At 29.2% G+C, this 12,723-nt stretch overlaps 3 protein-coding genes across 9 annotated transcripts in view; 2 read left to right on the top strand and 1 right to left on the bottom strand.

Annotated features, from left to right (window-relative positions):
* LOC127282388 (gamma-aminobutyric acid receptor subunit beta) overlaps positions 1-12,723 on the top strand; it is a 155,668-nt gene that overhangs the window by 124,707 nt on the left and 18,238 nt on the right. For all 6 annotated transcript variants that reach the window (XM_051306587.1, XM_051306590.1, XM_051306589.1 and 3 more), the window contains exon 6: positions 2,949-3,086. In XM_051306587.1, coding sequence (XP_051162544.1) covers positions 2,949-3,086 — 138 coding nt within the window. The remainder of the gene's footprint in view (positions 1-2,948; positions 3,087-12,723) is intronic.
* The window catches only part of LOC127282397 (dihydropteridine reductase), a 115,914-nt gene that overhangs the window by 36,344 nt on the left and 66,847 nt on the right, over positions 1-12,723 (bottom strand). The gene's annotated exons all lie outside the window — the stretch shown is intronic.
* LOC127282398 (glucose-induced degradation protein 8 homolog) overlaps positions 1-12,723 on the top strand; it is a 116,997-nt gene that overhangs the window by 36,038 nt on the left and 68,236 nt on the right. The gene's annotated exons all lie outside the window — the stretch shown is intronic.

Below are 12,723 nucleotides of genomic sequence, written 5' to 3' on the forward strand. Positions count from 1 at the left end.
TTCTTCCTCACAATAACCTATTTACACACACACACACAATTCAAATTATAAATTTCTGGAATAAAAAAAATATTCTAAATTTTAAGAAAAAATATTCTTAAATTGAGAATAAATTTTTTTCTTCATTAATAAATTTTTCAATGACAAGGACGAATAACTGTTACATTGAACGAAAAATTTGAGAGAAAATTTGAAAAAAAAAAAAAAAAATTGTCGACAAATCTTTCTTTTTTCACGTTTTATATTACTTTGATAAGAAAATTCTTCGCCGCACAATTGCACTGGAAGACATATATATTCATGAGATTGTGATACATGCCCTTACATGTGCTTTAGGAAAGTAAAGATTTCACTCGTTCTGCATCAGTCTCTCTCTCTCTCTCTCTCTCTCTCTCTCTCTCTCTCTCTCTCTCTCTTTCTCTCTCTCAAACTACTCTCATTCACTTGAGCTGTACGTGTGCCACTTGAGGAAATCCTGCACCCAAGGGAATTCACCTAAACAAGACCCTTTCTCTCTCATGAAGAGAATATACCTATATATATATAGACGACGTATCACACATCGAGTATATATGAAAGAGAGCTTAACGCTATTGCAAGTACGTGCGTTTCTCCATTTTCAGAATAGTTAAGAACTAGAGTGACTCGGGACACGAAACCAAATTCCTGAAAATACTTGCATAATTCACAAATCGATCGAGAAAAGAGAGACACAAATTCCCCGTGAAATTGTTTCTCGATGGCAAAAAAAAAGGGGGGGGGGAGGAATTCTACTTTTTTTATTTCTAAAAAAAGTGTACGATATACTTTCAATTATATATTCAATTAAAAATTAGAATAGTAAAATTTGTTTCAACTTATTGCAAGAAAAAAAAAATTTTATTTTATACAAATAATATTCAAGTACATAAATATTTACTTGAAGGAAATAAATATTTACTTGTACCAAATAAATATTAGTTCATATTTACTTGTACCAAATAAATATTTACTGGTACCAACTAAATATTTACTGGTACCAACTAAATATTTACTTGTACCAAATAAATATTAGTTCATATTTACTTGTACCAAATAAATATTAGTTCATATTTACTTGTACCAAATAAATATTTACTGGTACCAAATAAATATCAGTTTATATTTACTTGTACCTAATAAATATTTACTTGTACCAAATAAATATTTACTTATACCAAATAAATATTTACTGGTACCAAATAAATATCAGTTCATATTTACTTGTACCTAATAAATATTTACTTGCACCAAATAAATATTTACTTGTACCAAATAAATATTTACTTGTACCAAATAAATATTTACTTGTACCAAATAAATATTAGTTCATATTTACTTGTACCAAATAAATATTTACTGGTACCAAATAAATATCAGTTTATATTTACTTGTACCTAATAAATATTTACTTGTACCAAATAAATATTTACTTATACCAAATAAATATTTACTGGTACCAAATAAATATCAGTTCATATTTACTTGTACCTAATAAATATTTACTTGCACCAAATAAATATTTACTTGTACCAAATAAATATTTACTTGTACCAAATAAATATTTACTTGTACCAAATAAATATTAGTTCATATTTACTTGTACCAAATAAATATTTACTGGTACCAAATAAATATCAGTTTATATTTACTTGTACCTAATAAATATTTACTTGTACCAATTAAATATTTATTGGTACCAAATAAATATCAGTTTATATTTACTTGTACCTAATAAATATTTACTTGTACCAAATAAATATTAGTTCATATTTACTTGTACCAAATAAATATTAGTTCATATTTACTTGTACCAAATAAATATTTACTGGTACCAAATAAATATCAGTTTATATTTACTTGCACCAAATAAATATTTACTTGTACCAATTAAATATTTATTGGTACCAAATAAATATCAGTTTATATTTACTTGTACCTAATAAATATTTACTTGTACCGAATAAATATTATATTGAAGGAAATATTAACTCGTACCAAATAAATATTAGTTCATATTTACTTGTACCAAATAAATAATAGATTGAAGCAAATATTTACATGTACCAAATAAATATCATTTCATATTTACATGTACCAAATAAATATTTACTGGTAGTGCTTGCAAAAAGAAAAGTATAATAATATTTCAGAACATAAATACAAATTCTGATAAGATTTTGTGAAATACTAGAGAGAAAAGTATAGATATATATATATATACAATGAAGTCTCTTTCGCTTTATCCCCACATACGCTAATGCCTCGCTTCTGAATAATACCGCGGAGGATAAGAAAAACACGATAAACTCCCACGAATGTTATCTTATCCAGTTTCTAAACCAACAAAAGATCCTACGCTCTTTGTTTATGCACAGTCTTAACGACTATGTATAAGCAATGTTTGATCTTTTTCCATATACCTATAGTTATTACCTTAAGAACATGCTTTCACGAGGAACATTAAATAGTTTCATTAAAGTTACCCCAGATAAATTATTATAATTATTTCATAATAAAAAAAATTCTAAATAAAAGACAAAAAATTTTCTAAAGTAAAGTTAAAGTTTGTCGAAATATTTCTAAAATAAATTATAATTGGTCAAAAATAGTAGAAAAATTTCTCGATCAATTGTAACAGAGACGAAAAAATCAATGACGAACGAAAAAACATTTACACTATATAAAAAACACTTTCCTTCCTTTCTATTCTTTTTCTCCTATTTTTCTTTTTTGGCTCAACGCTCGAAAATTTGGTAAAAAAAAAAAAAAATACACAATATACGAAAACATGAAAAAAAAAATATAAAACCGGAATTAGTTGAAAAAAAAATGGTTAAGGTAAGTGTGGAGGCCCCCTTGGAGTCTGCGCAAGTTTGCGGGTTCCGCAAGGTACGTACCAACCGCAAGGGGGGTCTCTTTATTTTCAGTCGGATACACCATGACGGACATCCGGTACAAGTGGAACGAAGGAATGCACAGCGTTGGCGTCAGCAACGAAGTCTCCCTACCTCAATTCAAGGTCCTTGGTCACCGACAGCGGGCCATGGAGATTAGTTTAACCACGGGTAACGTATGTTTTTCAATGTAAGATCAGAAAACAAAAACAACCTGGTTCACCATCGATTATTATATTTAAAAACAAAATTGGGACACTTTTTTTTTCGAAAAATATTTTCCAAAATGTAACAAATTTTCCCACTCTCAAGCAAAAAAATTAGGGATTTTTGGAAAAAAAAACTAAAAACAGCTAAAGAAATAGATAAAATCGGTTGTTTTAGAAAAAAAAGTTTAAAATCATCCTCGAACATTATTGAAGACTAATAATGTGACAATGACTCCATAGCTTTAAAAAAAATTCCGAAAAACCAATTCCTATGTCAATGAAATTAAAATACTTAATTTTTTTCGATATCCCGGGTGCTATTTTTATTACAGCCGGCCCTGAATAAAAAGATTAATAATTTTCGACAATGGAAGAAAATTCTCAATTAATAAATTAATAATTTAATTTATTTAAGTTACTCTCAAGGGATTATTTGATTTTTATTTAGAAATCAGTAGTAAACGTCAGTTTTAGTCAGACAGAATATTGGAAAACTATTAAAACTAAGAAACTAGTAGTAAAAAATAATTTTAGTCAGACAGAACATTGAAAAATTATTTTAATTTACTAATCAGTAGTAATAGTCAAATTTAGTCAGACAGAATATTGAAAAAGTATTCTAATTTCGAAATCAATGTTAAAAAAAATTTAGTCAGACAGAACAGTAAAAAATTATTATAATTTACTAATCAGTAGTATTAGTCAGATTTAGTCAGACAAAATTGATATATAACAAATTTTTGCAACAAAGAGGAAAAAGAATATTGAAAAATTATTCAAACATTGAAATCAGTAGTAAAAAAATTTTTTTAGTCAAACAGAACATTGAAAAATTATTCTGATCTAATATTCAGTAGTAATAGTCAGATTAAGTCAGACAGAATTTGTATATGATGAATTTTGGCCTCAAACGAGAAAGAGAATATTCAAAAATTATTCCAATTTAGAAACTAGTAGTAAAAACCAATTTTAGTCAGACAGAGCATTGAAAAATTATTCTGATCCAATATTCAGTAGTAATAATCAAATTTAGTCAGACAGAATTTGTGTCTAATGAATTTTGGCTTCAAACGAGATAGAAAATATTTAAAAATTATTTTAATTTAAAAACTAGTAGTAAAAACCAATTTTAGACATGCAAAACATTGAAAAATTATTCTGATCCAATATTCAGTAGTAATAGTCAAATTTAGTCAGCCAGAATTTACATATAATGAATTTTTTCAAAAAATGAGACAGAATTTTGAAATAAAGTATTTAAATCTAGAAATTAGTAGTAAAAAAAAATTAAACTCACATTAATATGTAGAATATCATGTGTCCTTCAAAGATAAGACACTCATTGAGGATAGAATCTGCAAAAGAAAAATTATTCCAATTTAATAATAATCAGTAGTAATAGACAGATTTAGTCAGACAATTAATTTTCACAACAAAAAAGAGACATAATTTTCAATTTTATTTTCTAAACTGAAAAATTCTATACACAAAACGAGTTTCTAAACTAAATTTACCGACATTGATTCCTCGAATAACAGAGCGTAAGTCTAAATGCTGTTGACTCAATTGACTTAGTAACTCACTTTATTGAGATTGATTGTTCTCTAGAGCTTAAAAAGTTTAAAAACAATTGAAAATAACGCTCTTTTTCTCTCTCTCTTTCTCTCTCTATAATGTTTTTCGATTCTATGTCCACTTTCTTCTTAATGCGTTCTATTACATCAATTTTTTCTTTAAATTTTTTCTTTTAATTTTTCTATTTTTTCCCTATTTTTCTTTTTTTTCAACCGGCTATTATTAAATTCGTGAATGGTTCTTTTGCACACTTGTCTGAAAAGAGAAAGAGAGGAACTTTTCCAACAGTGTTTTTGTTTTATGACCTGTCGAGAACTCATATAACTGGAACAAAAGTTATATAAGATAAAATTCATGGACAAAAGTTCTTCCTAAAACTCGAAAGAGTGTCCTGTTTCTTCGTTTTTTTTGTGTAATTAAGAGAAAAGTAATTTTGAATCAAATTTGTCACTTCAAGTATATATTTAAAATAGGAATCTTGAAATTTTTTTTCGAGTAAATTAATCTTGTAATTAGATATAACGCGACAAGTTGATAATTAGAATTGCTCGTGATTAAAACAGCAAAAATTCTAAAGAAACAATTAGAAAACTGTTACAAAACTTAATAAGATTGTTTTTTTTTTTTTTTTTAGTATGATGATTTAAGTTTTCATTCGTAAAAAAGTACATTTGACCCTTTGCAAAGCTTTACTCGTTAATTAACACTGAAAGTCAAACAAAACTGCGAAAAGAAGTTTCATTATTTTTCCTTTTCTTTGTTCTTGTTATTTGTCTTCATTGCCATTTTTACTTGAATTATACAGTAATTTAATGATTATTATATATATTAGTGTTTTAAATTAATTTAAAACGAATTTTCATTTTTCGAATTAGTATTTCACAGAAATTCCAATTAACACAATTTTAATTTGTCCAAATTTTAATTTATCCGAATTTTAATTTGTACGAATTTTTATTTGCCCGAATTTTAATTTATCCGAATTTGAATTTACACGAATTTTAATTTGCCCGAATTTTAATTTATCCGAATTTTTATTTGCCCGAATTTTAATTTATCCGAATTTGAATGTACACGAATTTTAATTTATCCGAATTTTTATTTGCCCGAATTTTAATTTATCCGATTTTTAATTTACCCGAATTTTTATTTGCCCGAATTTTAATTTATCCGAATTTTTATTTTCACGAATGTTAAATTATCCGAATTTTTAAGACGCCGAATTTTAATTTGCCCGATTTTTAATTTATCCGAATTTTTGAGACGCCGAATTTTTATTTTCCCGAATTTTAAATTATCCGAATTTTTATTTTCACGAATGTTAAATTATCCGAATTTTTAAGACGCCGAATTTTTATTTTCCAGAATTTTAAATTATCCGAATTTTTAAGACGCTGAATTTTAATTTATCCGAATTTTTAAGACGCCGAATTTTAAATTGACCGATTTTTAATTTATCCGAATTTTTGAGACGCCGAATTTTAAATTATCCGAATTTTTAAGATGCCGAATTTTAATTTGCCCGATTTTTAATTTTTCCGAATTTTAATTTATCCGAATTTTAATTTACCCGAATTTTTGAGACGCCGAATTTTAATTTGCCCGAATTTTAATTTACCCTAATTTTTGAGACGCCGAATTTTAATTTATTCGAATATTTATTTGCCCGAATTTTAATTTATCCGAATTTTTATTTTCCCGAGTTTTAAATTATCCGAATTTTTATTTACCCGAAATTAAAAATGACCGAAAAAACAATCGATTTCGTGCCCTATTTTTATAATTGACCAATCACGATTTTTTCGATAATTTCTAATTGAATTTCAAAAATTGCGAATCAGAAATTTTTCAATCGATTGTTTTTTCGACCACGTGTAATTTCGGACAAATAAAAATTCAGCGTCTCAAAAAATGTCTATCAATTAAAAATTCCTACAAATTAAAATTCTGCACCCCAAAAATGAGACCAAAAAAAAGATGATTTATTTAGTTATCTATGAAAAGAGATGTACAAATTATTCTCTTTTTCAAGGATCATGGATATTAGAAATCAAGAGAGAGAGATTCCTGTGAATATCGATAGTTTATAGGAAATGAAAATCAAGAGGGTAGAAGGCATTTCATATCATCCATTATTATAACAGACGCACCGGCGATTCGATTCCATTTCTCAAACTTATCTATTACGAATCTAGGCGAGGGTGAATCATCTCGATTTTCCCTGAATTGACTCCTAAAAGGCAACTCGATATTTGCAACCAACAGAGAATGGGATCCCAGTCGTTGCTATGCAGAGTGTTACCCGTTTTCTCTCTTCCTCATATATATATATATATATATACCCAAACCACCTCATTGATTCTAGTATAGACGAAGCCTCCTGTCATTAGTTAGTCAGTTACTACATTGAATAGACCATGAACAATAGGGAAATCACTTTAGTTCGCATATACAATGACAGACCTATAAAATAGATTAAAAATCCCAATTTCGAAAACAAGCCGCAAAAAGATTATTAAATATTTTTAATAAAGACGAAACAAAATTTATTGTTGTAACAATTCCAATTGTATAACAAACAAATTTTAAAATCTACAAAGAAAATAGTGTTTCCAACAGGGCGCAAATAATCTGGTTTTTTTCACAAAAGATTTTCGCGAGCGTCTAAAATTTTGTTTTGTTCACAAATCTAATATCTGTATTTACCAAAATCTGTTTTGTGGCGACTACAACTGCGGTTTGTAGATAACAAATAAAATCCTGTACAGTAAGAAAAAATATGCTATTGAATCAACAGAATTTTTGCTAATGGCATAAAAATTATTGATTCTGAAGCATATGCTACAGAATTTGTAAAATTTTATATAAGATTCTATAGCATATATGATTTTGAATCAATGATTTTTATGCCTTTAGCAGAAATACCGCTGATTCAATAGCATATTTTTCTCAGTGTAAACAACCCAAAAAGAAAATTTCCGCATTGTATTAACAATTGTATTATTTTCACTCCAACACAAAATTTTGCAGTCCATATCAGAACACGCATAAACAGATTCAACTAAATAATTTTTCTATTTCTAATTTGTGAATATTTCTCTCGTTGCATTTTTTTCGAAAATCCTTCTCGGAATTTCAATCGGAGCATGGAATTGGCTCAGTTCCGCCAATTAGCCACTCGGAACGGTGATTTAAACCGAGCTTAACTTCTGGCCCTAATTTGGCATCGGACCACCACGGCTGTGCTATGTTAACTTTAATCAATTGCTGCATTAAATCCTTATGCGCTCCCAGGGAGCATGAACTATGAGGAAATCATAAACGGCAGTGGTTTTAGAAACATCTACACACATACATACATATATATATTTAGCGGTCATCCATATTCTAACTTGGCAAGTCGTTTTGACCGGTCATTAATAATCCCTTGGAAACTTTACAAACTATTCCTTCCTCGAGCGAAATTTCTCAAAACTATTATTCATGTACATTTCATTATAAAAAATATATATTGACAATTGAAATTAATTTTTGCCAAATTATTTTTTTTTGGGTTCTATTAATAACAATCCTTTGTCCGTTTATGAACTGTTTTTTTAAGTTTCTAATTTACAGACACGAACATTAAATTGAAATGTCCAGGAATTATTCGTGAGTAATGATCCATCGATGTGAATGTATTATGTATTATCCTATTATTAGCGTGTAACGAATCAATTAAAACAAATATTCATCGAAATACAACCCTCTCTTCCCCCCCTCTTTCTCTCTCTTCACCTACTCTCAAATGAAGTGAATTACCGCTTCACTGGCTTAATAAACATCCAATCGTAATTAAATCAAATGCTGAATTAAACTTTATACACAGACAAAATCGAATGTGCATCACGATCTTAAAAATACGTTGATTTTTTTCCCCCTTTTAATCCTTTCATATATTTTTCTCCTAAAATTTCACACAGGAAAAAAAAGATACAGATGCTAACTGATATCAAAATTAGGTAACTACACAGCTAAATTTTTTACTATGACAACGAAGTTTGTTTAATTTTCGAAAAATTTACTGTCACAGCAAACTTTTTTGATTCCCCACAGCAAATTTGTTCGCTATCTCTATATTAGCTAACGTAATTAGATGTGATAGCAAAATAATTCACTGGCACAGCAAATTTTTTCTATATCAACAGAATAAAAAAATTAAACAAATTAATTGAATTTATTTATTTTTTGAAAATTTTTTTTCGACACGAAGTAATGAATCTTAAAATAGAATAATCTCTCCTAAATTTCAATGAAATACACCAAAAAGTGTTAGAGAGGTTCAATTACGTCTTGTAAGTGACCCACATGCAATGTGTCCCAAAGAGGAGAAATAAATTTTCACTGGCATCCCATCCTTGACTCTGACATTCTAACTCATTGCCACTCTCTGCAATCCTCCCTACTATATATATATACTTGCAGATCTCTCGGTATTACACGCCTAAAACCATTCTCAGCATCTCAAAATCCTAGCTCTGTTTGCATTCGCGTTCCAACAATTCCTCATTAATCACGCATTTTTTTTTTCTATTTTCTCATTTTGAAACGCAAAATTCATTATTACAATTTTCACATTTAATTCACAATAAATTCTCAAACAAATTATATATATATTTACCAAAACGCTACACCCGGTCAGGGCCAAATTAGGGCGACAAAAAAATGTTGATTTCCTAATCAGGGCCACATCTGGTGCTGCGTTACATTCCCTATCAGGGCCCTAGTAGGGAATGTAACGTCAAATCTAATCAGGGCCAAATTAGGGCGAAATGTTGATTTCCTAATTAGGGCCACATTAGGCGTAGGTGTTTTTTTTCCTATCAGGGCCCTAGTAGGGAATGTAACGCCAAGTCTAATCAGGGCCAAATTAGGGCGAAATGTTGATTTCCTAATTAGGCCCACATCAGGCGCAGGTGTTTTATTTCCTATCAGGGCACTAGTAGGAAATGTAACGCCAAATCTAATCAGGGCCAAATTAGGGCGACCAGGAAATGTGGATTTTCTAATTAGGGCCACATCAGGCGCGACGTTTCATTCCCTAATAGGGCAGCCTGATCTGGGCCCTGGAAAAATTTCTGCACGGGATATTATTATTAGTATTTTTATTATTATTTTTTTTTATTATTTATATTTTTATTATTATTAATATTATTATTTTTAATAATTTTTTTCTTTTTTATTTTAATATTGTTGTAATCGAGACGATTTAAAGTGACTATATTCAACTCTTATTAACACTCCTTTGATTTCAAGTGAAGCACAAAATCCTAAAGCCCCTCTTACATATTATCAAGAGTTTATATCGCAACCACTATGAATCCCATATATAGCGTTCGTTTACGATGCATCACTATACTATATCTAGGCCCCTCGAAACGCAACCAAGTTACTACGTGACTCGAGTACTTTCCGTGTTCGAAAATACGCCGAGAATGACAATGACGTCATCAGTATTACCGCAGAATATCCGGATAGAATGTGTGTGTATGTGTGTGTGTGTGTGTGAAAGAAATAGATTCACGAAAAATCCTTTTTAAATCCCTTTTCAAAAAATATATTATTATTTCAACATAAAAAAAAATAAAATAAAAATTCCATCTCCAAATAAATTCACTCATCACAGGGAGTAACTATTGTACGAAAAATTACAATTTAAAAAAAAAAAACATTTTATCCCAACTTTTTCTATATATAAATATAATAATTCTATACATATATATTTTACCTAATATTTTTTTATATCACGAAAATTACTTTTCAAAATAAAAAAAATTCATTATTTCGAAAAACAATTTTCAAAAAAAGAAAATTAAAAAAGAACACAAGTTTTTTAGGATAAAAAGAAGCTATGGAATCATAAGAAAAATGAAATTTTCAACTAATATAATTTTTGAAAATTAAATTCCTATTCTAATTAACTATCCAATTTTTATTTGCAATTAGAAGAAGAAAAAAAAACCAAGAAATCGTAATTAAATCAAGGGAAACCCGCTGATGGGTTTGTTATTTAAAACAAATGAAACAATTTAAAGAGAAAACACAATCTCAGAGAGTGACGTAAAGTTCGCAAATCTGAATACATATTAAAAGCAGAGAGAGGAAGCTAATGGCACATTTATCGAACAAAGCATAAAAGGCCAATGCATCTGGCTAATTACACCCAGGAGGAAAAAAACATTAAAAAAAAAAAAAAAGAAAAACCAAATAAACTCAATGTTTCCGTGCCGCGTTCAATCTAATAATAATCTTTCTGGTATTCGTTATCATAAGTCTAATTACCTTAACGATAATAACCCGAACACCTGCCCGTAAATAGTTAAACCATTCTTTCTCTAGTATCTCTTTCTCTCATATATATATATACAGAACACTATATAAAAAAAAATCTGTAAAAGAAGCAGGAGCAAAGCGCCTACATCTAGGGTTTCGTGGCTTTTTAAATTCAAAACAAAATTTATTTTTATATAATAAATAATTTATAATTACATTATTTGTTAATTGCTATTGTTGCCATGGAAACGATTGCTATGGAAATCAATTGTTGCCATAGTAACTTCTGCCATAGTAACTAAATGTTACCATAGTAACGGTTGCCATAGTAACTAACTGTTACCATAGTAACTTCTGCCAAAGTAACTAAATGTTACCATAGTAACGGTTGCCATAGTAACTAACTGTTACCAAAGTAACTTCTGCCATAGTAACTAACTGTTACCAAAGTAACTTATGCCATAGTAACTGTTGCCAAAGTAACTAACTGTTACCATAGTAACTGTTGCCATAGTAACTTCTGCCATAGTAACTAACTGTTACCATACAGTAACAGTTTTCATAGTAACTTCTGCCCTAGTAACTTCTGCCAAAGTAACTAACTGTTACCAAATAAGTAACTTATGCCATAATAACTGTTGCCAAAGTAACTAACTGTTACCAAAGTAACTTATGCCATAGTAACTGTTGCCAAAGTAACTAACTGTTACCATAGTAACTGTTGCCATAGTAACTTCTGCCATAGTAACTAACTGTTACCATACAGTAACAGTTTTCATAGTAACTTCTGCCCTAGTAACTTCTGCCAAAGTAACTAACTGTTACCAAATAAGTAACTTATGCCATAATAACTGTTGCCAAAGTAACTAACTGTTACCAAAGTAACTTATGCCATAGTAACTGTTGCCAAAGTAACTAACTGTTACCATAGTAACTGTTGCCATAGTAACTTCTGCCATAGTAACTAACTGTTACCATACAGTAACAGTTTTCATAGTAACTTCTGCCCTAGTAACTTCTGCCAAAGTAACTAACTGTTACCAAATAAGTAACTTATGCCATAATAACTGTTGCCAAAGTAACTAACTGTTACCAAAGTAACTTATGCCATAGTAACTGTTGCCAAAGTAACTAACTGTTACCATAGTAACTGTTGCCATAGTAACTTCTGCCATAGTAACTAACTGTTACCATACAGTAACAGTTTTCATAGTAACTTCTGCCCTAGTAACTTCTGCCAAAGTAACTAACTGTTACCAAATAAGTAACTTATGCCATAATAACTGTTGCCAAAGTAACTAACTGTTACCAAAGTAACTTATGCCATAGTAACTGTTGCCAAAGTAACTAACTGTTACCATAGTAACTGTTGCCATAGTAACTTCTGCCATAGTAACTAACTGTTACCATACAGTAACAGTTTTCATAGTAACTTCTGCCCTAGTAACTTCTGCCAAAGTAACTAACTGTTACCAAATAAGTAACTTATGCCATAATAACTGTTGCCAAAGTAACTAACTGTTACCAAAGTAACTTATGCCATAGTAACTGTTGCCAAAGTAACTAACTGTTACCATAGTAACTGTTGCCATAGTAACTTCTGCCATAGTAACTAACTGTTACCATACAGTAACAGTTTTCATAGTAACTTCTGCCCTAGTAACTTCTGCCAAAGTAACTAACTGTTACCAAATAAGTAACTTATGCCATAA

The sequence above is a fragment of the Leptopilina boulardi genome, unplaced genomic scaffold (assembly GCF_019393585.1).
Source record: "Leptopilina boulardi isolate dan_hultmark-lab unplaced genomic scaffold, ZJU_Lbou_2.1 LbouV2_30, whole genome shotgun sequence".
Classification (NCBI taxonomy): Eukaryota; Metazoa; Arthropoda; class Insecta; order Hymenoptera; family Figitidae; genus Leptopilina; species Leptopilina boulardi.